At 44.3% G+C, this 25,712-nt stretch overlaps 1 protein-coding gene across 1 annotated transcript in view; it reads right to left on the reverse strand.

Annotated features, from left to right (window-relative positions):
- Positions 1-25,712, reverse strand: part of LOC138674484 (dynein axonemal heavy chain 3-like) — a 3,367,401-nt gene that overhangs the window by 1,932,496 nt on the left and 1,409,193 nt on the right. Inside the window, 1 exon segment of the mRNA XM_069762320.1 lies at positions 4,603-4,722. Within this exon segment, the coding sequence (XP_069618421.1) occupies positions 4,603-4,722 (120 nt within the window).

Raw genomic sequence — 25,712 nt, forward strand, 5'->3', positions numbered from 1 at the left:
AGATAGAGCTAAGTTTCTGAATTTCAAAAATAATTGCAAACTGTTTCTGGCTTTGAAACCCCGCTCCTCTGGTGACGCAGTTCAACAAGTTAAGATCATTATTTCTTTATTACGTTGCGACCCTCAAGAATGGGCATTTTCCCTTGCACCAGGAGATCCTGCATTATGCGATATTGATGCGTTTTTTCTGGCGCTCAGATTGCTGTATGATGAACCTAGTTCAGTGGATCAGGCAGAGAAAAATTTGCTGGCTCTGTGTCAGGGTCAGGATGAGGTAGAGATATATTGTCAGAAGTTTAGGAAGTGGTCTGTGCTCACTCAATGGAATGAATGTGCGCTGGCAGCAATTTTCAGAAAGGGTCTCTCTGAAGCCCCTAAGGATGTCATGGTGGGATTTCCTATGCCTGCTGGTCTGAATGAGTCTATGTCTTTGGCCATTCAGATCGATCGACGCTTACGTGAGCGTAAAAATGTGCACCATTTGGCGGTATTATCTGAGCATAAACCTGAGCCTATGCAATGTGATAGGACTTTGACCAGAGCTGAACGGCAAGAACACAGACGTCGGAATGGGCTGTGTTTTTATTGTGGTGACTCCACTCATGCTATCTCCGATTGTCCTAAGCACACTAAGCGGTTCGCTAGGTCTGCCACCATTGGTACGGTACAGTCGAAATTTCTTTTGTCCGTTACTTTGATCTGCTCTTTGTCATCCTATTCTGTCATGGTATTTGTGGATTCAGGCGCTGCCCTGAATTTGATGGACTTGGACTTTGCTAGGCGCTGTGGGTTTTTCTTGGAGCCCTTGCAGTATCCTATTCCATTGAGAGGAAGTGATGCTATGCCTTTGGCCAAGAATAAGCCTCAGTACTGGACCCAACTGACCATGTGCATGGCTCCTGCGCATCAGGAGGATATTCGCTTTTTGGTGTTGCATAATCTGCATGATGTGGTCGTGTTGGGGTTGCCATGGCTACAAGTCCATAACCCAGTATTGGATTGGAAATCTATGTCTGTGTCCAGCTGGGGTTGTCAGGGGGTACATGGTGATGTTCCAGTTCTGTCTATTTCATCATCCACCCCTTCTGAGGTCCCAGAGTTTTTGTCGGATTACCGGGATGTATTTGATGAGCCCAAGTCCAGTGCCCTACCTCCGCATAGGGATTGCGATTGTGCTATCGATTTGATTCCTGGTAGTAAGTTTCCTAAGGGTCGACTGTTTAATTTGTCTGTGCATGAGCACGCCGCTATGCGGAGTTACGTAAAGGAATCCTTGGAGAAGGGTCATATTCGCCCGTCGTCGTCGCCATTGGGAGCAGGGTTCTTTTTTGTGGCCAAGAAGGATGGTTCGTTGAGACCTTGTATTGATTACCGCCTTCTAAATAAAATCACAGTCAAATTTCAGTACCCCTTGCCGCTGCTGTCTGATTTGTTTGCTCGGATTAAGGGGGCTAGTTGGTTCACCAAGATAGATCTTCGTGGTGCGTATAATCTTGTGCGTATTAAACAGGGCGATGAATGGAAAACAGCATTTAATACGCCCGAGGGCCATTTTGAGTACCTGGTTATGCCATTCGGGCTTTCCAATGCTCCATCAGTATTTCAGTCCTTTATGCATGACATCTTCCGAGAGTACCTGGATAAATTCCTGATTGTATACTTGGATGATATTTTGGTCTTCTCGGATGATTGGGAGTCTCACGTGAAGCAGGTTAGAATGGTGTTCCAGGTCCTGCGTGCGAATTCTTTGTTTGTGAAGGGGTCAAAGTGTCTCTTTGGTGTTCAGAAGGTTTCATTTTTGGGTTTCATTTTTTCCCCTTCTACTATCGAGATGGACCCTGTTAAAGTTCAGGCCATTTATGATTGGACTCGGCCGACATCTCTGAAGAGTCTGCAAAAGTTCCTGGGCTTTGCTAATTTTTATCGTCGCTTCATCAATAATTTTTCTAGTATTGCTAAACCGTTGACTGATTTGACCAAGAAGGGTGCTGATGTGGTCAATTGGTCTTCTGCTGCTGTGGAAGCTTTTCTGGAGTTGAAGCGTCGTTTTTCTTCTGCCCCTGTGTTGTGCCAGCCAGATGTTTCGCTCCCGCTCCAGGTCGAGGTTGATGCTTCTGAGATTGGAGCAGGGGCTGTTTTGTCGCAAAGAAGTTCTGATGGCTCGGTGATGAAACCATGTGCCTTCTTTTCCAGGAAGTTTTCGCCTGCTGAGCGTAATTATGATGTTGGCAATCGAGAGTTGTTGGCCATGAAGTGGGCATTCGAGGAGTGGCGTCATTGGCTTGAAGGAGCTAAGCATCGCGTGGTGGTCTTGACTGATCACAAGAACTTGACTTATCTCGAGTCTGCCAAACGGTTGAATCCTAGACAGGCTCGTTGGTCGCTGTTTTTCTCCCGTTTTGACTTTGTGGTTTCGTACCTTCCAGGCTCTAAGAATGTGAAGGCGGATGCCCTGTCTAGGAGTTTTGTGCCCGACTCTCCGGGTTTGCCTGAGCCGGCGGGTATTCTCAAAGAGGGGGTAATTTTGTCAATGGCCAAACTGAACGAACCAATCAGACCTTGGAAACATATCTGAGATGTTTTGTTTCTGCTGATCAGGATGATTGGGTGTCCTTTTTGCCTTTGGCTGAGTTCGCCCTTAATAATCGGGCCAGCTCGGCTACTTTGGTTTCGCCGTTTTTCTGCAATTCTGGTTTCCATCCTCGTTTCTCTTCAGGGCAGGTTGAGTCTTCGGACTGTCCTGGTGTGGATACTGTGGTGGATAGGTTGCAGCAGATTTGGACTCATGTAGTGGACAATTTGACATTGTCCCAGGAGAAGGCTCAACGTTTCGCTAACCGTAGGTGCTGTGTGGGTCCCCGACTTCGTGTTCGGGATTTGGTTTGGTTGTTGTCTCGTTTCATTCCTATGAAAGTTTCCTCTCCTAAGTTTAAGCCTTGTTTCATTGGTCCATATAGGATTTCTGAGGTTCTTAATCCTGTGTCTTTTCGTTTGACCCTTCCAGCTTCTTTTTCCATCCATAATGTATTCCATAGGTCATTGTTGCGGAGATAGGTGGCACCTGAGGTTCCATCCGTTGATCCTCCTGCCCCGGTTTTGGTTGAGGGGGAGTTGGAGTATATAGTGAAGAAGATTTTGGATTCTCGTATTTCGAGACGGAAACTCCAGTACCTGGTTAAGTGGAAGGGTTATGGTCAGGAAGATAATTCCTGGGTGTTTGCCTCTGATGTTCATGCTGCCGATCTGGTTCGTGCCTTTCATTTGGCTCATCCTGGTCGGCCTGGGGGCTCTGGTGAGGGTTCGGTGACCCCTCCTCAAGGGGGGGTACTGTTGTGAATTCTGTGGTCGAGCTCCCTCCTGTGGTCATGAGTGGTACTTCGGCTGGTTCTGTCTATGAGCTTCCTCTGGTGGATGTGAGTGGGGCTGCGGCTTCTGAGTTTCCTTCCTCAGGTGACGAGGTTAAGTCGTTAGGTGCTGCTCTATTTAACTCCACCTAGTTCTTTGTTCCTTGCCTCCAGTCAATGTTCCAGTATTGGTCTTGCTCTCTCCTGGATCTTCTTGTGGCCTGTCTGCCCTGCATAAGCTAAGTTCTGCTTGTGTTACTTTTGTTTGCTATTTTTTCTGTCCAGCTTGCTATATTGGTTTTTCTTGCTTGCTGGAAGCTCTGGGACGCAGAGGGAGCACCTCCGTACCGTTAGTCGGTGCGGAGGGTCTTTTTGCGCCCTCCGCGTTGTTGTTTGTAGGTTTTTGTGCTGACTGCAAAGCTATCTTTCCTATCCTCGGTCTATTCAGTAAGTCGGCCTCACTTTGCTAAAATCTATTTCATCTCTGTGTTTGTATTTTCATCTTTACTCACAGTCATTATATGTGGGGGGCTGCCTTTTCCTTTGGGGAATTTCTCTGAGGCAAGGTAGGCTTATTTTTCTTTCTTCAGGGCTAGCTAGTTTCTCAGCCTGTGCCCGAGGTGCCTAGGTCTGGTCAGGAGAGCTCCACGGCTACCTCTAGTGTGGTGTGATAGGATTAGGGATTGCGGTCAGCAGAGTTCCTACGTCTCAGAGCTCGTCCTATGTTATTATTAACTATCAGGTCACTTTGTGTGCTCTTAACCACCAGGTCCATTGTGTTTCTGAACCACCAGTTCATAACACAGTTCCTGCCATCGCCAGCCTCCTGAAGCAGCAACTATAACTCGTGTGACCGCACTTCGTCGCAGCCGACCTCCAGGTAAGCTACTATTAAAACAGGCTATAAGACACTCCACTATTTTATTTAAAAAATAAGAATTCTTTATTTTCCAAATTCAATTTTGAGATGCGTCTTATAATCTGCAAAATACGGTAATTATTTATGCAATAATTATATTTATTAACAAACGATTTATATATAAATAATTGTATTTTCTGAATCACGGGAAGACCAAATCAGTAGATTTCATTAAGCATTTTTTTTCAGACATTAAGACCCATGTTGCAAAAGGTGTATGTACACATGAAAGAACTGAATTTGAAAGTCATTATTATATTTCTGCATTTATATTTGCACTTGCAGAATTGCTGCTTGCAGTGCATACTAAGTTTTCTGAGAAAGTGGTGTTAGAATTACCTCCAGCTCAATACGATTAAATTCATCAAAGCATGCCCAAGCTCCAGACTGTGCCAGACCTTTGAAGAATTTCCCCATGGCTTTATAGTCTAGTCCATCAGAGCAGTTAAAAACAACACACTAAAAAAAGAGAGTAAAGGGCGGTTAAATATTCATAAGAGCCAATTCTAAAAAATGTTCGTAAAAATAAAGAGACGGAAAAAAAATAAACTTAGTCATGATTGAACTCTGTATTCTTTTAAATAAAATAAATATTTATAACGTTGTGTTTTCACAACACTTACAGTTGACAACACAGTTAATTAAAAACAACAAAGAGGAAAACCGTACATCTGCAAATGAGACAACACTGAATTTAATTATGGTTACTCAAAAAGATCAAGGTAGAGTTGAAAAAGAGATAATACTGCAAAAAGGTACAATGGCATCATTTCTTTTATTTTAGAAAAAGTTCAGATTAATAAATATTGATTGCTCTTTTTAGCAAATATCTTTCCAGTTTATGGCTTGCACTTATCAACATGGCCAGAGCAGTAAATAGCTACAGTAATATAAAAACCAAAGCTAAAATCTATCAATGTATTTTTATTTTAGCGATAATGAATAAAAATTGTGATGAACCGGGTTTAGCAATCTGCAAACATTTCTGAGAAAAAGTTTGAACTGCTGACTCCATCATAATCTCACTATCACAAGATACTACAATTTTTAAGTAAGGTTACAGTCTAGTGATTCATGTAGGATCAAGTTTGAGTAGAATTTCCTGAAATTAGCAGTTTGACACAAATTCACACTTTTTGAGATTCAATTTATGGTTCAAAAAACTTGTTGGGCACTATTACCTATACTGCTGCAGCATCAGAGAACAGGCAAACGTAATTTTGTGTTGCAGCGCAGGCCTCTCCATAATACTATACAACTATAACATCTTATAGACTATCATTCTTTGTGTAGGGGGTTCAGTTCATGGGCCTCCTGAGTAGAGTTGAGCGACCTTGACCTTTTTAGAGTCGAGCCGGGTTTCGCGAAACCCGACTATCTCAAAAGTCGGGTCGAGTGAAATCGGCCGATTATGACGTAAAGTCGGGATCGACCGAAACACGAAACCCAATGCAAGTCAATGGGGCAGCATAGTCGGCAGTGAGTGGGGGCCAGGAAAACACCTAGAGTGCCCATTTTAATGTCAAAACCATCCATTCTTCTTAATGAAGCTTGTCAAGCGTAATTTACCTTATAATAATTGGAAGGCATTTGAAATTGGGGGTCATTTGGCTAAAGTTGTGGTGGGTAGGGCTGGTTCAAGTAATTAGTGGGCCCAGGAAATCTGGACCACGTCACGGCAGTGGAGCAGGGAGAGGTAAGTATTTCAACTTTGCAAGTGCTGTGAACCTGAGCAAGCAGGGGGGGCCCACTCGTTGGCATTGGCACTGGCACAGGGCCCCTCAAAGTACAGCGGTGTGTTTGCACGGCGGGGGCGCCTCCCACAGGCAGCAACACTTTTGCGTACTATGAGAGGCCCTGTGCCAGTGACGTCGCCAACTAGTATTCCTCCCCCCACCTGATGAAGGAACCTGCACTTTCATCTGCACCTTCCTCTTTGTCCCCGTGTAAGGTGGTATGGTAAGCGGGAAGAGCAACCTGACTTTCAGCAGGGTCACAATGTTGTTGTGTAGCGTGCACGGGGAATGTTGCGTTATGGGTCAATGTACCAGCAGACTCATCTATCACTGGCTGGGCAATGGGCAGGATGAGGAGGAAACACAGATATAGGCCCAAAGAATAAAGTGGGCTAAATGCAGTTCAAAATTGGTAACACAGGAATAACCAGGGGGCATTGCAGTGGAGGACAACTGGAATGAGAGGCTGACACAGAGAGTAGGCCCAAATCAGTAAGTAGTCGAAATGCAGTTCAAAATTGGCAACCGTAGTAAACAGGCGGCACAGCTTTGTTCAGTGGAGGAGAACAGCAAGGAGTGGCAGACACTGATAGTAGGCCCCAACCCAACTAGTAGGCCAAATGCAGTCTAACATTAACAACTACTTAACGAGCGCCTGAAAACGGAATTTCAGGACAGGAAACCAGAAGAACAGCAAGGAGCGGCAGACACTGTTAGTAGGCCCCAAACCAACTAGTACGCCAAATGCAGTTGTTCCATTTAACCACAATTTAACGAGAGCCTGAAGATAGAAGCTCAGGAAAGGCAACCAGGAGAACACCTTGGAGTGGAACACACCATCTCTCTCCACCCCATACCCATTTTGTAGGCCTAATGCTGTGTAGTTTTCTACAACTACTAAACGAGAGTTGGAAGACCGAAGCAATGGCAAGGCAACCTGGGGAACACCTTGGAGTGTAACACACCATCTCTCTCCACCCGATACCCATTTTGTAGGCCTAATGCAGTGTAGTTTTCTACAACTACTAAACGAGAGTCGGAAGACCGAAGCAATGGCAAGGCAACCTGGGGAACACCTTGGAGTGTAACACACCATCTCTCTCCACCCGATACCCATTTTGTAGGCCTAATGCAGTGTAGTTTTCTACAACTACTAAACGAGAGCTGGAAGATCGAAGCAATGGCGAGGAAACCTGGAGAACACCTTGGAGTGTAACACACCATCTCTCTCCACCCCATACCCATTTTGTAGGCCTAATGCTGTGTAGTTTTCTACAACTACTAAACGAGAGTCGGAAGACCGAAGCAATGGCAAGGCAACCTGGGGAACACCTTGGAGTGTAACACACCATCTCTCTCCCCCCGATACCCATTTTGTAGGCCTAATGCAGTGTAGTTTTCTACAACTACTAAACGAGAGTCGTAAGACCGAAGCAATGGCAAGGCAACCTGGGGAACACCTTGGAGTGTAACACACCATCTCTCTCCAGCCGATACCCATTTTGTAGGCCTAATGCAGTGTAGTTTTCTACAACTACTAAACGAGAGTCGGAAGATCGAAGCAATGGCGAGGAAACCTGGAGAACACCTTGGAGTGTAACACACCATCTCTCTCCACCCCATACCCATTTTGTAGGCCTAATGCTGTGTAGTTTTCTACAACTACTAAACGAGAGTCGGAAGACCGAAGCAATGGTAAGGCAACCTGGGGAACACCTTGACGTGTGTAACACACCATCTCTCTCCACCCGATACCCATTTTGTAGGCCTAATGCAGTGTAGTTTTCTACAACTACTAAACGAGAGTCGGAAGACCGAAGCAATGGCAAGGCAACCTGGGGAACACCTTGGAGTGTAACACACCATCTCTCTCCACCCGATACCCATTTTGTAGGCCTAATGCAGTGTAGTTTTCTACAACTACTAAACGAGAGTCGGAAGATCGAAGCAATGGCGAGGAAACCTGGAGAACACCTTGGAGTGTAACACACCATCTCTCTCCACCCCATACCCATTTTGTAGGCCTAATGCTGTGTAGTTTTCTACAACTACTAAACAAGAGTCGGAAGACCGAAGCAATGGCAAGGCACCCTGGGGAACACCTTGGAGTGTAACACACCATCTCTCTCCACCCGATACCCATTTTGTAGGCCTAATGCAGTGTAGTTTTCTACAACTACTAAACGAGAGTCGGAAGACCGAAGCAATGGCAAGGCAACCTGGGGAACACCTTGGAGTGTAACACACCATCTCTCTCCACCCGATACCCATTTTGTAGGCCTAATGCAGTGTAGTTTTCTACAACTACTAAACGAGAGTCGGAAGACCGAAGCAATGGCAAGGCAACCTGGGGAACACCTTGGAGTGTAACACACCATCTCTCTCCACCCGATACCCATTTTGTAGGCCTAATGCAGTGTAGTTTTCTACAACTACTAAACGAGAGTCGGAAGATCGAAGCAATGGCGAGGAATCCTGGAGAACACCTTGGAGTGTAACACACCATCTCTCTCCACCCCATACCCATTTTGTAGGCCTAATGCTGTGTAGTTTTCTACAACTACTTAACGAGAGTCGGAAGACCGAAGCAATGGCAAGGCAACCTGGGGAACACCTTGGAGTGTAACACACCATCTCTCTCCACCCGATACCCATTTTGTAGGCCTAATGCAGTGTAGTTTTCTACAACTACTAAACGAGAGTCGGAAGATCGAAGCAATGGCGAGGAAACCTGGAGAACACCTTGGAGTGTAACACACCATCTCTCTCCACCCCATACCCATTTTGTAGGCCTAATGCTGTGTAGTTTTCTACAACTACTAAACGAGAGTCGGAAGACCGAAGCAATGGCAAGGCAACCTGGGGAACACCTTGGAGTGTAACACACCATCTCTCTCCACCCGATACCCATTTTGTAGGCCTAATGCAGTGTAGTTTTCTACAACTACTAAACGAGAGTCGGAAGACCGAAGCAATGGCAAGGCAACCTGGGGAACACCTTGGAGTGTAACACACCATCTCTCTCCACCCGATACCCATTTTGTAGGCCTAATGCAGTGTAGTTTTCTACAACTACTAAACGAGAGTCGGAAGACCGAAGCAATGGCAAGGCAACCTGGGGAACACCTTGGAGTGTAACACACCATCTCTCTCCACCCGATACCCATTTTGTAGGCCTAATGCAGTGTAGTTTTCTACAACTACTAAACGAGAGTCGGAAGATCGAAGCAATGGCGAGGAAACCTGGAGGACACCTTGTAGTGTAACACACCATCTCTCTCCACCCCATACTCATTTTGTAGGCCTAATGCTGTGTAGTTTTCTACAACTACTAAACGAGAGTCGGAAGATCGAAGCAATGGCGAGGAAACCTGGAGAACACCTTGGAGTGTAACACACCATCTCTCTCCACCCCATACCCATTTTGTAGGCCTAATGCTGTGTAGTTTTCTACAACTACTAAACGAGAGTCGGAAGACCGAAGCAATGGCAAGGCAACCTGGGGAACACCTTGGAGTGTAACACACCATCTCTCTCCACCCCATACCCATTTTGTAGGCCTAATGCAGTGTAGTTTTCTACAACTACTAAACGAGAGTCGGAAGACCGAAGCAATGGCAAGGCAACCTGGGGAACACCTTGGAGTGTAACACACCATCTCTCTCCACCCGATACCCATTTTGTAGGCCTAATGCAGTATAGTTTTCTACAACTACTAAACGAGAGTCGGAAGATCGAAGCAATGGCGAGGAAACCTGGATAACACCTTGGAGTGTAACACACCATCTCTTTCCACCCCATACCCATTTTGTAGGCCTAATGCTGTGTAGTTTTCTACAACTACTAAACGAGAGTCGGAAGACCGAAGCAATGGCAAGGCAACCTGGGGAACACCTTGGAGTGTAACACACCATCTCTCTCCACCCCATACCCATTTTGTAGGCCTAATGCAGTGTAGTTTTCTACAACTACTAAACGAGAGTCGGAAGACCGAAGCAATGGCAAGGCAACCTGGGGAACACCTTGGAGTGTAACACACCATCTCTCTCCACCCGATACCCATTTTGTAGGCCTAATGCAGTGTAGTTTTCTACAACTACTAAACGAGAGTCGGAAGACCGAAGCAATGGCAAGGCAACCTGGGGAACACCTTGGAGTGTAACACACCATCTCTCTCCACCCGATACCCATTTTGTAGGCCTAATGCAGTGTAGTTTTCTACAACTACTAAACGAGAGTCGGAGGATCGAAGCAATGGCGAGGAAACCTGGAGAACACCTTGGAGTGTAACACACCATCTCTCTCCACCCCATACCCATTTTGTAGGCCTAATGCTGTGTAGTTTTCTACAACTACTAAACGAGAGTCGGAAGACCGAAGCAATGGCAAGGCAACCTGGGGAACACCTTGAAGTGTAACACACCATCTCTCTCCACCCCATACCCATTTTGTAGGCCTAATGCAGTGTAGTTTTCTACAACTACTAAACGAGAGTCGGAAGACCGAAGCAATGGCAAGGCAACCTGGGGAACACCTTGGAGTGTAACACACCATCTCTCTCCACCCGATACCCATTTTGTAGGCCTAATGCAGTGTAGTTTTCTACAACTACTAAACGAGAGTCGGAAGATCGAAGCAATGGCGAGGAAACCTGGAGAACACCTTGGAGTGTAACACACCATCTCTCTCCACCCTATACCCATTTTGTAGGCCTAATGCAGCCTACTTTCCGACAACTACTAAACGAGAGCATGAAGATCGAAGCTCAGGAAAGGCAACCTGGGGAACACCTTGGAGTGTAACACACCCTCTCTCTACACCACGGAAGGGCTGATTCTTAGAAAGGAAGGCTGTCGGAAAGAAGCAGGGCGCGTCCGAGGGTGATTATATTCTTATTAGGTATATACTCACCCTCGAACGCGCCCTGCTTCTTTATTTGTAATGAATGTTTATTTGCAATGTGGTTTTGACTTACTCTGTTTTTTTGGTAAATAATGATTTTATTATTTTCATTGTTTTGCATCTTCTTGGCAATAATATAAAGAATACGTGACAGGACAACACTCGGTGGATGTCATATCTGTGTTTTAAATTGAAAAAAACTTTCAGTTAACTACTTGCAGGAGAAAGTTATTGTAGCTGGTGGCCATTTTTAGTACTGTACCAGATTTTTGTTGTATGTGTTTGTTTTTAATGTTAAAATGTCTGCATTTGAAATCTCTCCAGTATTTTCTTTTTTATAAGCAAAATACTTATTTTTATATTTTCTGATGTTGGTTCAAGGGGTACACGGGCAGCAGTAGACAGGTCAGTGGAGGCCTAGTGGAAGGAGGGACCGCAGACAGGCTTCGAAGCCCTAACATAATAAATTGGCCTGGCTGTAGGCAATTTACAATTGGTTCCAGGGGAACACGGGCGGCAGTAGACAGGTCAGTGGAGGCCTAGTGGAAGGAGGGACCGCAGACAGGCTTCGAAGCCCTAACATAATAAATTGGCCGGGCTGTAGGCAATTTAAAATTGGTTCCAGGGGAACCCGGGCAGCAGTAGACAGGTCAGTGGAGGCCTAGTGGAAGGAGGGACCGCAGACAGGCTTCGGAGCCCTAACATAATAAATTGGGCTGGCTGTAGGCAATTTAAAATTGGTTCCAGGGGAACCCGGGCAGCAGTAGACAGGTCAGTGGAGGCCTAGTGGAAGGAGTGACCGCAGACAGGCTTCGAAGGCCTAACATAAGAAAAATGTCAATACAATGGTATTGACAGTGCCAGGCATTGAAGGATGTCAGCGCATAGACTAAACATTGGTGGAGCTGTGAGAGAAAATTTTGCAAGTGGTAGAGCACTGTTTGACCTGGGGGGGGGACTGTCTTGTGGCTGGCGGTACAGGCCCAGGGCCCCTCATATTACAACGGTGTGTCTGACGTTGGGTGCGCACCACCACCACCAGACACTTTATTGTACTATGAGGGACCTAGTGGCAGTGCCGTCGACCAAAAGCGGGCACACCCACCTCTTCAGACAAACAGTACTCTCACGGGTGCTGGCGCCAAGTGGCGATACCACGGCCCCGTGTGGGGACTTTGGCCATTTAGGGAGGTGTTAACATGTCGGATGCTGGACAATCAGGTGCTGCAAATTACGAGATTGGAAAAGTCGTTCAGAATAGTCCACAGGCAAGACCTTTTCATAGGAAAGCTAGGTGTCAGCCGGGCAAGGTGGGGCAAAAGATTTCGAAATCCAGTTGTGGTTCATTTTAATGAAGGTTAGATCATCTACATTTTGGGTAGCCAGACGAGTCCTTTTTTCTGTTAGTATTGAACCTGCAGCACTGAATACTCTTTCTGATAGGACACTAGCTGCCGGGCAAGCAAGCTCCTGCAATGCATATTCTGCCAATTCTGGCCAGGTGTCTAATTTTGATGCCCAGTAATCAAATGGGAATGACGGTTGAGGGAGAACGTCGATAAGGGATGAAAAATAGTTAGTAACCATACTGGACAAATGTTGTCTCCTGTCACTTTGAATTGATGCTGCAGTACCTGTCCTGTCTGCGGTCATAGCAAAATCACTCCACAACCTGGTCAGAAAACCCCTCTGGCCAACGACACTTCTGATTTCTGCCCCTCTAACACCTCTGGTCTGCTGGCCCCTGCAGCTCGTGTTAGAACAATCACGGGCGCTGTGTGCAGGGAATGCCAGAAGCAAACGGTCAACAAGAGTTGATTGTTTGGTTGCTAATATTAGTTCCAAGTTCTCATGTGGCATTATATTTTGCAATTTGCCTTTATAGCGAGGATCAAGGAGGCAGGCCAACCAGTAATCGTCATCGTTCATCATTTTTGTTATGCGTGTGTCCCTTTTGAGGATACGTAAGGCATAATCCGCCATGTGGGCCAAAGTTCCTGTTCTCAAATCTGTGGTTGTGCTTGGTTGAGGGGCAGTTTCAGGCAAATCCACGTCACTTGTGTCCCTCCAAAAACCAGAACCCGGCCTTGCCGCGCCAACAATTTCCACTGGCCCCGGAAAAGCTTCCTCATTAAAAATATAATCATCCCCATCATCCTCCTCGTCCTCCTCCTCCTCTTCGCCCGCTACCTCGTCCTGTACACTGCCCTGGCCAGACAATGGCTGACTGTCATCAAGGCTTTCCTCTTCCTCAGCTGCAGACGCCTGATCCTTTATGTGCGTCAAACTTTGCATCAGCAGACGCATTAGGGGGATGCTCATGCTTATTATGGTGTTGTCTGCACTAACCAGCCGTGTGCATTCCTCAAAACACTGAAGGACTTGACACATGTCTTGAATCTTCGACCACTGCACACCTGACAACTCCATGTCTGCCATCCTACTGCCTGCCCGTGTATGTGTATCCTCCCACAAAAACATAACAGCCCGCCTCTGTTCACACAGTCTCTGAAGCATGTGCAGTGTTGAGTTCCACCTTGTTGCAACGTCTATGATTAGGCGATGCTGGGGAAGGTTCAAAGAACGCTGATAGGTCTGCATACGGCTGGAGTGTACGGGCGAACGGCGGATATGTGAGCAAAGTCCACGCACTTTGAGGAGCAGGTCGGATAACCCCGGATAACTTTTCAGGAAGCACTGCACCACCAGGTTTAAGGTGTGAGCCAGGCAAGGATTGTGTTTCAGTTGGGAAATGGAGATGGCAGCCATGAAATTCCTTCCGTTATCACTCACTACCTTGCCTGCCTCAAGATCTACAGTGCCCAGCCACGACTGCGTTTCTTTCTGCAAGAACTCGGACAGAACTTCAGCGGTGTGTCTGTTGTCGCCCAAACACTTCATAGCCAATACAGCCTGCTGAAGTTTGCCAGTAGCTGCCCCATAATGGGAGACCTGGTGTGCAACAGTGGCAGCTGCGGATGGAGTGGTTGTGCGACTGCGGTCTGTGGACGAGGTCTCGCTTCTGCAGGAGGACGAGGAGGAGGAGGAGGGGGTGCAAATGGCTACAGCCAACTGTTTCCTAGACCGTGGGCTAGGCAGAACTGTCCCAAACTTGCTGTCCCCTGTGGACCCTGCATCCACCACATTTACCCAGTGTGCCGTGATGGACACGTAACGTCCCTGGCCATGCCTACTGGTCCATGCATCTGTTGTCAGGTGCACCTTTGTGCTCACAGATTGCCTGAGTGCATGGACGATGCGCTCTTTAACATGCTGGTGGAGGGCTGGGATGGCTTTTCTGGAAAAAAGTGTCGACTGGGTAGCTCGTAGCGTGGTACAGCGTAGTCCATCAGGGCTTTGAAAGCTTCGCTTTCAACTAACCGGTAGGGCATCATCTCTAACGAGATTAGTCTAGCTATGTGGGCGTTCAAACCCTGTGTACGCGGATGCGAGGCTAAGTACTTCCTTTTTGTAACCATAGTCTCATGTAGGGTGAGCTGGACTGGAGAGCTGGAGATCGTGGAACTAGCGGGGGTGCCGGTGGACATGGCAGACTGAGAGACGGTAGGAGATGGTATTGTTGCCGCCGGTGCCCTAGATGCAGTGTTTCCTACTACGAAACTGGTGATTCCCTGACCCTGACTTCTTTGGCCTGGCAAAGAAACCTGCACAGATACTGCAGGTGGTGCAGAAAATGGTGGCCCTACACTGCCGGAAGGGATGTTGCGTTGATGACTAGCTTCATTGGCCGAGGGTGCTACAACCTTAAGGGACGTTTGGTAGTTAGTCCAAGCTTGCAAATGCATGGTGGTTAAATGTCTATGCATGCAACTTGTATTGAGACTTTTCAGATTCTGCCCTCTGCTTAAGGTAGTTGAACATTTTTGACAGATGACTTTGCGCTGATCAATTGGATGTTGTTTAAAAAAATGCCAGACTGCACTCTTTCTAGCATCGGATACCTTTTCAGGCATTGCAGACTGAGCTTTAACCGGATGGCCACGCTGTCCTCCAACAGGTTTTGACTTTGCCACGCGTTTTGGGCAAGATACGGGCCCGGCAGATGGAACCTGTTGCGATGTTGATGCCTGCTGCGGCCCCTCCTCCTCCGCTTCAGAACTGCTGCCGCCTGCACCCTGTTCCCCCAATGGCTGCCAATCGGGGTCAAGAACTGGGTCATCTATTACCTCTTCTTGTAGCTCGTGTGCAACTTCGTCTGTGTCACCTTGTCGGTCGGTGGTATAGCGTTCGTGATGGGGCAACATAGTCTCATCAGGGTCTGATTCTTGATCAGCACCCTGCGAGGGCAATGTTGTGGTCTGAGTCAAAGGACCAGCATAGTAGTCTGGCTGTGGCTGTGCATCAGTGCACTCCATGTCAGATTCAACTTGTAATGGGCATGGACTGTTAACTGCTTCACTTTCTAAGCCAGGGACGGTATGTGTAAAAAGCTCCATGGAGTAACCCGTTGTGTCGCCTGCTGCATTCTTCTCTGTTGTTGTTTTTGCTGAAGAGGACAAGGAAGCGACTTGTCCCTGACCGTGAACATCCACTAACGACGCGCTGCTTTTACTTTTACCAGTTTCACGAGAGGAGGCAAAAGAGCTAGAGGCTGAGTCAGCAAGATAAGCCAAAACTTGCTCTTGCTGCTCCGGCTTTAAAAGCGGTTTTCCTACTCCCAGAAAAGGGAGCGTTCGAGGCCTTGTGTAGCCAGACGACGAACCTGGCTCCACAGCTCCAGACTTAGGTGCAATATTTTTTTTCCCACGACCACCTGATGCTCCACCACTACTACTACCCTCATTACCAGCTGACAATGAACGCCCCCGGCCACGACCTCTTCCACCAGACTTCCTCATTGTTTTAAAAACGTTACCAAACTAACGGTATTTGTTGCAGTCACACAACTTACACGGTGAGCTATAACTTCAGTATGATTTAGCTACCCCTTTACAGGTGGGTGAGACCACAACGAAAATCAGGCACAATGTTACACACTCTGTTGTTGGTGGCAACAAATGAGAGAGATGCCACACACGCAGGACTGTTACTGAAGCGCAAATGTAAATATTAATCTCCCACTGATTTGTTTTGTTTTTTTTAAAAAGGAGACTTTAGAAAAAAAAAAAAAAAAAAATGATTTTTTAAGGAAGAATTTATAAACCAAATAAAATGAAATGATTTTTTCAGGGAGAATTTAGAAAACAAATAAAACATAAAATAGCCTTTCTAGGGCCCAGTGAGTGAGAGAGGACGCACACAGGAGTCAGGAGTGGCACACAAGCCCAGAGGTCAATATTTATCTCCCACTGATTGATTTAGTGATTTTTTCAGGTAGATTTTGGAACCCAAATCAAGCAAAAAAATTAATAGGCTTTCTATGGCCCACAATTGGAGAGAGAGAGATGGCACACCCAGGAGTCAAGACTGGCACACAAGCAGAAAGGGCAATATTAATCTCCCACTGATTTAGTAACATAGTAACATAGTAACATAGTTAGTAAGGCCGAAAAAAGACATTTGTCCATCCAGTTCAGCCTATATTCCATCATAATAAATCCCCAGATCTACGTCCTTCTACAGAACCTAATTGTATGATACAATATTGTTCTGCTCCAGGAAGACATCCAGGCCTCTCTTGAACCCCTCGACTGAGTTCGCCATCACCACCTCCTCAGGCAAGCAATTCCAGATTCTCACTGCCCTAACAGTAAAGAATCCTCTTCTATGTTGGTGGAAAAACCTTCTCTCCTCCAGACGCAAAGAATGCCCCCTTGTGCCCGTCACCTTCCTTGGTATAAACAGATCCTCAGCGAGATATTTGTATTGTCCCCTTATATACTTATACATGGTTATTAGATCGCCCCTCAGTCGTCTTTTTTCTAGACTAAATAATCCTAATTTCGCTAATCTATCTGGGTATTGTAGTTCTCCCATCCCCTTTATTAATTTTGTTGCCCTCCTTTGTACTCTCTCTAGTTCCATTATATCCTTCCTGAGCACCGGTGCCCAAAACTGGACACAGTACTCCATGTGCGGTCTAACTAGGGATTTGTACAGAGGCAGTATAATGTTCTCATCATGTGTATCCAGACCTCTTTTAATGCACCCCATGATCCTGTTTGCCTTGGCAGCTGCTGCCTGGCACTGGCTGCTCCAGGTAAGTTTATCATTAACTAGGATCCCCAAGTCCTTCTCCCTGTCAGATTTACCCAGTGGTTTCCCATTCAGTGTGTAATGGTGACATTGATTCCTTCTTCCCATGTGTATAACCTTACATTTATCATTGTTAAACCTCATCTGCCACCTTTCAGCCCAAGTTTCCAACTTATCCAGATCCATCTGTAGCAGAATACTATCTTCTCTTGTATTAACTGCTTTACATAGTTTTGTATCATCTGCAAATATCGATATTTTACTGTGTAAACCTTCTACCAGATCATTAATGAATATGTTGAAGAGAACAGGTCCCAATACTGACCCCTGCGGTACCCCACTGGTCACAGCGACCCAGTTAGAGACTATACCATTTATAACCACCCTCTGCTTTCTATCACTAAGCCAGTTACTAACCCATTTACACACAATTTCCCCCAGACCAAGCATTCTCATTTTGTGTACCAACCTCTTGTGCGGCACGGTATCAAACGCTTTGGAAAAATCGAGATATACCACGTCCAATGACTCACCGTGGTCCAGCCTATAGCTTACCTCTTCATAAAAACTGATTAGATTGGTTTGACAGGAGCGATTTCTCATAAACCCATGCTGATATGGAGTTAAACAGTTATTCTCATTGAGATAATCCAGAATAACATCCCTCAGAAACCCTTCAAATATTTTACCAACAATAGAGGTTAGACTTACTGGCCTATAATTTCCAGGTTCACTTTTAGAGCCCTTTTTGAATATTGGCACCACATTTGCTATGCGCCAATCCTGCGGAACAGACCCTGTCGCTATAGAGTCCCTAAAAATAAGAAATAATGGTTTATCTATTACATTCCTTAGTTCTCTTAGTACTCGTGGGTGTATGCCATCCGGACCCGGAGATTTATCTATTTTAATCTTATTTAGCCGGTTTCGCACCTCTTCTTGGGTTAGATTGGTGACCCTTAATATAGGGTTTTCATTGTTTCTTGGGATTTCACCTAGCATTTCATTTTCCACCGTGAATACCGTGGAGAAGAAGGTGTTTAATATGTTAGCTTTTTCCTCGTCATCTACAACCATTCTTTCCTCACTATTTTTTAAGGGGCCTACATTTTCAGTTTTTATTCTTTTACTATTGATATAGTTGAAGAACAGTTTGGGATTAGTTTTACTCTCCTTAGCAATGTGCTTCTCTGTTTCCTTTTTGGCAGCTTTAATTAGTTTTTTAGATAAAGTATTTTTCTCCCTATAGTTTTTTAGAGCTTCAATGGTGCCATCCTGCTTTAGTAGTGCAAATGCTTTCTTTTTACTGTTAATTGCCTGTCTTACTTCTTTGTTTAGCCACATTGGGTTTTTCCTATTTCTAGTCCTTTTATTCCCACAAGGTATAAACCGCTTACACTGCCTATTTAGGATGTTCTTAAACATTTCCCATTTATTATCTGTATTATTAGTTCTGAGGATATTGTCCCAGTCTACCAGATTAAGGGCATCTCTAAGCTGGTCAAACTTTGCCTTCCTAAAGTTCAGTGTTTTTGTGACTCCCTGACAAGTCCCCCTAGTGAAAGACAGGTGAAACTGTACAATATTGTGGTCGCTATTTCCTAGATGCCCGACCACCTGCAGATTTGTTATTCTGTCAGGTCTATTAGATAGTATTAGGTCTAAAAGTGCTGCTCCTCTGGTTGGATTCTGCACCAATTGTGAAAGATAATTTTTCTTGGTTATTAGCAGAAACCTGTTGCCTTTATGGGTTTCACAGGTTTCTGTTTCCCAGTTAATATCCGGGTAGTTAAAGTCCCCCATAACCAGGACCTCATTATGGGTTGCAGCTTCATCTATCTGCTTTAGAAGTAGACTTTCCATGGTTTCTGTTATATTTGGGGGTTTGTAACAGACCCCAATGAGAATTTTGTTATCATTTTTCCCTCCATGAATTTCGACCCATATGGACTCGACATCCTCATTTCCTTCGCTAATATCCTCTCTTAAAGTGGACTTTAGACAAGACTTTACATAGAGACAAACCCCTCCTCCTCTCCGATTTTTACGATCCTTTCTAAACAGACTGTAACCCTGTAAGTTAACTGCCCAGTCATAGCTTTCATCTAACCATGTCTCGGTTATTCCCACTATGTCAAAGTTACCTGTAGATATTTCTGCTTCTAGATCTTCCATCTTGTTTGTCAGGCTTCTGGCGTTTGCAAGCATGCAGTTTAGAGGATTTTGTTTTGTTCCAATCTCCTCGCTGTGGATTGTTTTAGAAATGTTCTTACCTCCCTTCTGAGTATGTTTTCCTGGATCTTCTTTGTTCAAGTCTAATGTTTTTCTTCCCGTCCCCTCTTCTTCTAGTTTAACGCCCTCCTGATGAGTGTAGCGAGTCTTCTGGCGAATGTGTGTTTCCCAGGTTTGTTGAGGTGTAGTCCGTCTCTGGCGAGGAGTCCATCGTACAAGTAATTCACACCGTGGTCCAGGAATCCGAATCCTTGTTGTCTGCACCATCGTCTTAGCCAGTTGTTTGCATCAAGGATCCTGTTCCATCTCCTGGTGCCATGCCCGTCTACTGGAAGGATAGAAGAAAAAACTACCTGTGCATCCAGTTCCTTTACTTTCTTCCCCAACTCTTCAAAGTCTTTGCAGATTGTCGGTAGGTCCTTCCTTGCCGTGTCATTGGTGCCAACATGTATCAGAAGAAATGGGTGGACGTCCTTGGAGTTGAAGAGCTTTGGTATCCTATCGGTCACATCCTTGATCATCGCACCTGGAAGGCAGCATACTTCTCTTGCAGTTATGCCCGGTCTGCAGATGGCTGCTTCTGTGCCTCTCAGTAGTGAGTCTCCCACCACCACCACTCTTCGTTGCTTCTTGGCTGTACTTTTTGCTGTCACTTGTTGCTGTGTGCCCTTTTCTTTTTTGCTTGCTGGTATTGCTTCATCCTTAGGTGTGCCATCTTCATCCTCTACAAAGATTTGATATCGGTTCGTCAGTTGTGTGGTTGGTGATTTCTCCATGGTCTTCTTGCTTCTTTTGGTCACATGCTTCCACTCATCTGCTTTTGGAGGTTCTCTGACACTTTTTTCACCTTCTGTGACCAGTAGAGATGCTTCTGTTCTGTCTAGAAAGTCTTCATTCTCTTTGATGAGTTTCAAGGTTGCTATTCTTTCTTCCAGACCCCGCACCTTTTCTTCTAAAAGGGCCACTAGTCTACACTTCTGACAGGTGAAATTTAATTCTTCTTCTGGTCGATCTGTGAACATGTAGCACATGCTGCAGCTCACCATGTAGGTTGTCACATCTGCCATGTTGCTCCTAGATCCTGCTGACTTGCTGTGTGTTTTCCTTCTTGTGTAATCTACTCAGCCAAGCTCTCTTGCAATAATGTCCTACAGGCAAAAATTTGGTGATTCTTTCCAAGCAGCTGGTCCCGGCTGTACCCAACGATCTTCTAGCTTAGGGAGACTCTTCGCTTTCCCAGAAGGCACCTGGAATATGCAAATTAGCCTCCTCAAGCTTGAATCCCTGTTTTGGTGATTATTTCCAAGCAGCTGGTCCCGGCTGTACCCAACGATCTTCTAGCTTAGGGAGACTCTTCGCTTTCCCAGAAGGCACCTGGAATATGCAAATTAGCCTCCTCAAGCTTGAATCCCTGGTTTGATTTTTTTTTTTTTTTTTCAGGGAGACTTTAGAAAAAAAAATACAAAAAAATGAATTTTTCAGGAAGAATTTAGAAACAAAATAAAATAAAATGATTGTTTCAGGGAGAATTTAGAAAACAAATAAAAAAAAAATAGGCTTTGTAGGGCCCACTGAGTGAGAGAGGACTCACACAGGAGTCAGGAGTGGCACACAAGCCTAGAGGCCAATATTTATCTCCCACTGATTGATTTAGTGATTTTTTCAGGTAGATTTTGGAACCCAAATCAAGCAAAAAAATTAATAGGCTTTCTATGGCCCACAATTGGAGAGAGAGAGATGGCACACCCAGGAGTCAAGACTGGCACACAAGCAGAAAGGGCAATATTAATCTCCCACTGATTTGTTTTTTTTTTTTTTTTTCAGGGAGACTTTAGAAAAAAAAAATACAAAAAAAATGATTTTTTTCAGGAATAATTTAGAAACCAAATAAAATAAAATGATTTTTTCAGGGAGAATTTAGAAAACAAATAAAACAAAAAATAGGCTTTCTAGGGCCCACTGAGTGAGAGAGGACGCACACAGGAGTCAGGAGTGGCACACAAGCCCAGAGGCCAATATTTATCTCCCACTGATTGATTTAGTGATTTTTTCAGGTAGATTTTGGAACCCAAATCAAGCAAAAAAATTAATAGGCTTTCTATGGCCCACAATTGGAGAGAGAGAGATGGCACACCCAGGAGTCAAGACTGGCACACAAGCAGAAAGGGCAATATTAATCTCCCACTGATTTTTTTTTTTTTTTTTTTTTCAGGGAGACTTTAGAAAAAAAAATACAAAAAAAATGATTTTTTTCAGGAATAATTTAGAAACCAAATAAAATAAAATGATTTTTTCAGGGAGAATTTAGAAAACAAATAAAACAAAAAATAGGCTTTCTAGGGCCCACTGAGTGAGAGAGGACGCACACAGGAGTCAGGAGTGGCACACAAGCCCAGAGGCCAATATTTATCTCCCACTGATTGATTTAGTGATTTTTTCAGGTAGATTTTGGAACCCAAATCAAGCAAAAAAATTAATAGGCTTTCTATGGCCCACAATTGGAGAGAGAGAGATGGCACACCCAGGAGTCAAGACTGGCACACAAGCAGAAAGGGCAATATTAATCTCCCACTGATTTGATTTTTTTTTTTTTCAGGGAGATTTTAGAAAAAAAAAATACAAAAAAAATGATTTTTTTCAGGAATAATTTAGAAACCAAATAAAATAAAATGATTTTTTCAGGGAGAATTTAGAAAACAAATAAAACAAAAAATAGGCTTTCTAGGGCCCACTGAGTGAGAGAGGATGCACACAGGAGTCAGGAGTGGCACACAAGCCCAGAGGCCAATATTTATCTCCCACTGATTGATTTAGTGATTTTTTCAGGTAGATTTTGGAACCCAAATCAAGCAAAAAAATTAATAGGCTTTCTATGGCCCACAATTGGAGAGAGAGAGATGGCACACCCAGGAGTCAAGACTGGCACACAAGCAGAAAGGGCAATATTAATCTCCCACTGATTTTTTTTTTTTTTTTTTTTTTTCAGGGAGACTTTAGAAAAAAAAATACAAAAAAAATGATTTTTTTCAGGAATAATTTAGAAACCAAATAAAATAAAATGATTTTTTCAGGGAGAATTTAGAAAACAAATAAAACAAAAAATAGGCTTTCTAGGGCCCACTGAGTGAGAGAGGACGCACACAGGAGTCAGGAGTGGCACACAAGCCCAGAGGCCAATATTTATCTCCCACTGATTGATTTAGTGATTTTTTCAGGTAGATTTTGGAACCCAAATCAAGCAAAAAAATTAATAGGCTTTCTATGGCCCACAATTGGAGAGAGAGAGATGGCACACCCAGGAGTCAAGACTGGCACACAAGCAGAAAGGGCAATATTAATCTCCCACTGATTTGATTTTTTTTTTTTTTCAGGGAGATTTTAGAAAAAAAAAATACAAAAAAAATGATTTTTTTCAGGAATAATTTAGAAACCAAATAAAATAAAATGATTTTTTCAGGGAGAATTTAGAAAACAAATAAAACAAAAAATAGGCTTTCTAGGGCCCACTGAGTGAGAGAGGATGCACACAGGAGTCAGGAGTGGCACACAAGCCCAGAGGCCAATATTTATCTCCCACTGATTGATTTAGTGATTTTTTCAGGTAGATTTTGGAACCCAAATCAAGCAAAAAAATTAATAGGCTTTCTATGGCCCACAATTGGAGAGAGAGAGATGGCACACCCAGGAGTCAAGACTGGCACACAAGCAGAAAGGGCAATATTAATCTCCCACTGATTTTTTTTTTTTTTTTTTTTTTCAGGGAGACTTTAGAAAAAAAAATACAAAAAAAATGATTTTTTTCAGGAATAATTTAGAAACCAAATAAAATAAAATGATTTTTTCAGGGAGAATTTAGAAAACAAATAAAACAAAAAATAGGCTTTCTAGGGCCCACTGAGTGAGAGAGGACGCACACAGGAGTCAGGAGTGGCACACAAGCCCAGAGGCCAATATTTATCTCCCACTGATTGATTTAGTGATTTTTTCAGGTAGATTTTGGAACCCAAATCAAGCAAAAAAATTAATAGGCTTTCTATGGCCCACAATTGGAGAGAGAGAGATGGCACACCCAGGAGTCAAGACTGGCACACAAGCAGAAAGGGCAATATTAATCTCCCACTGATTTGTTTTTTTGTTTTTTTTTCAGGGAGACTTTAGAAAAAAAAAAATACAAAAAAAATGATTTTTTTCAGGAATAATTTAGAAACCAAATAAAATAAAATGATTTTTTCAGGGAGAATTTAGAAAACAAATAAAACAAAAAATAGGCTTTCTAGGGCCCACTGAGTGAGAGAGGACGCACACAGGAGTCAGGAGTGGCACACAAGCCCAGAGGCCAATATTTATCTCCCACTGATTGATTTATTGATTTTTTCAGGTAGAATTTAGAACCCAAATCAACCCAAAAAATAAATAGGCTTTCTATGGCCCACTATTTGTGAGAGAGATGGCACGCTCAGGACTGGCACACAAGCCCAGAGGCCAATATTAATCTCCCACATTTTTTTTTTTTCCAGGGAAAATTTATAAACCCAATAAAAAAAATAATAAATAGGCTTTCTATGGCCCACTATCTGAAAGAGAGAGATGGCACGCTTAGGACTGGCACACAAGCCCAAAGGCCAATATTAATCTCCCACTGATTGATTTATTGATTTTTTCAGGTAGATTTTGGAACCCAAATCAAGCAAAAAAATAAATAGGCTTTCTATGGCCCACTGAGAGATGGCACACACAGGAGTAAGGAGTGGCACACAAGCCCTGAGGCCAATATTTTTCTCCCACTGATTGATGTAGTGATTTTTGCAGGTAGATTTTAGAACCCAAATCAAGCAAAAAAATAAATAGGCTTTCTATGGCCCACTGAGTGAGAGATGACACAGACAGGGATGGCACTCTAGCAGAAATGCCAATCTTAATCTCCCACAAAAAAAAAAAAAAAAAAGGAACTGTCCTTCAATTACTATCTCCCTGCAGTAATCTCAGCCAGGTATGGCAGGCAGCAATAAGGAGTGGACTGATGCACAAATTAAATAAAAAGTGTGGACAAACAAACAAGATAGCTGTGCAGAAAGGAAGGAACAAGAGGATTTGTGCTTTGAAAAAAGCAGTTGGTTTGCACAGCGGCGTACACACAGCAATGCAGCTATCAGGGAGCCTTCTAGGGCAGCCCAATGAGCTACAGCGCTGAGGGGAAAAAAAAAAAATGTAGCTTCCACTGTCCCTGCACACCGAAGGTGGTGTTGGGCAGTGGAAATCGGTACAGCACAAGCGGTTTGGTGGTTAATGGACCCTGCCTAACGCTATCCCTGCTTCTGACGAAGCGGCAGCAACCTCTCCCTAGGCTCAGATCAGCAGCAGTAACATGGCGGTCGGCGGGAACGCCCCTTTATAGCCCCTGTGACGCCGCGGACAGCAAGCCAATCACTGCAATGCCCTTCTCTAAGATGGTGGGGACCAGGACCTATGTCATCACGCTGCCCACACTCTGCGTTTACCTTCATTGGCTGAGAAATGGCGCTTTTCGCGTCATTGAAACGCGACTTTGGCGCGAAAGTCGCGTACCGCATGGCCGACCCCGCACAGGGGTCGGATCGGGTTTCATGAAACCCGACTTTGTCAAAAGTCGGCGACTTTTGAAAATGTTCGACCCGTTTCGCTCAACCCTACTCCTGAGATCTCTGATTCCCAATAGAGCACAATTTATACAGTGGGTACAGAAAGTATTCAAACCTCTTTAAATTTTTCACTCTTTGTTTCATTGCAGCCATTTGGTAAATTCAAAAAAGTTCATTTTTCTCATTAAATATTACTCTGCACCCCATCTTGACTGAAAAATAAACAGAAATGTAGTAATTTTTGCAAATTTATTAAAAAGAAAAACTTACTGCATATACTCGAGTATAGGCCGACCCGAGTATAAGCCGATCCCCCTAATTTTGCCAAAAAAACTGGGAAAACTTATTGACTCGACTATAAGCCTAGGGTAGGAAATGCAGCAGCTACCGGTGAATTTCAAAAATAAAAATAGATGCTCAATACCGTTCATTATTGCCCCAAAGGAGGTTCCATATAAAGCTGTGCCATATATAATGCTCCATACCATTGATTATTGCCCCATAGATGATCAATATATAGCTGTGCCATACAGAATGCTCTGCACCGTTCATTATGGCCCCATAGATGCTCCATATAAAGCTGTGCCATATATGCTCTGCACCGTTCATTATGGCCCCATAGATGCTCCATATAAAGCTGTGCCATATATGCTCTGCACCGTTCATTATGGCCCCATAGATGCTCCATATAAAGCTGTGCCATATAGTACTCTGCACCATTCATTATGGCCCCATAGATGCTCCATATAAACCTGTGCTCCATATACAATGCTCTGCACTGTTCATTATGGCCCCATAGTTGCTC

The sequence above is a fragment of the Ranitomeya imitator genome, chromosome 4, assembly GCF_032444005.1.
Source record: "Ranitomeya imitator isolate aRanImi1 chromosome 4, aRanImi1.pri, whole genome shotgun sequence".
Lineage (NCBI taxonomy): Eukaryota > Metazoa > Chordata > Amphibia > Anura > Dendrobatidae > Ranitomeya > Ranitomeya imitator.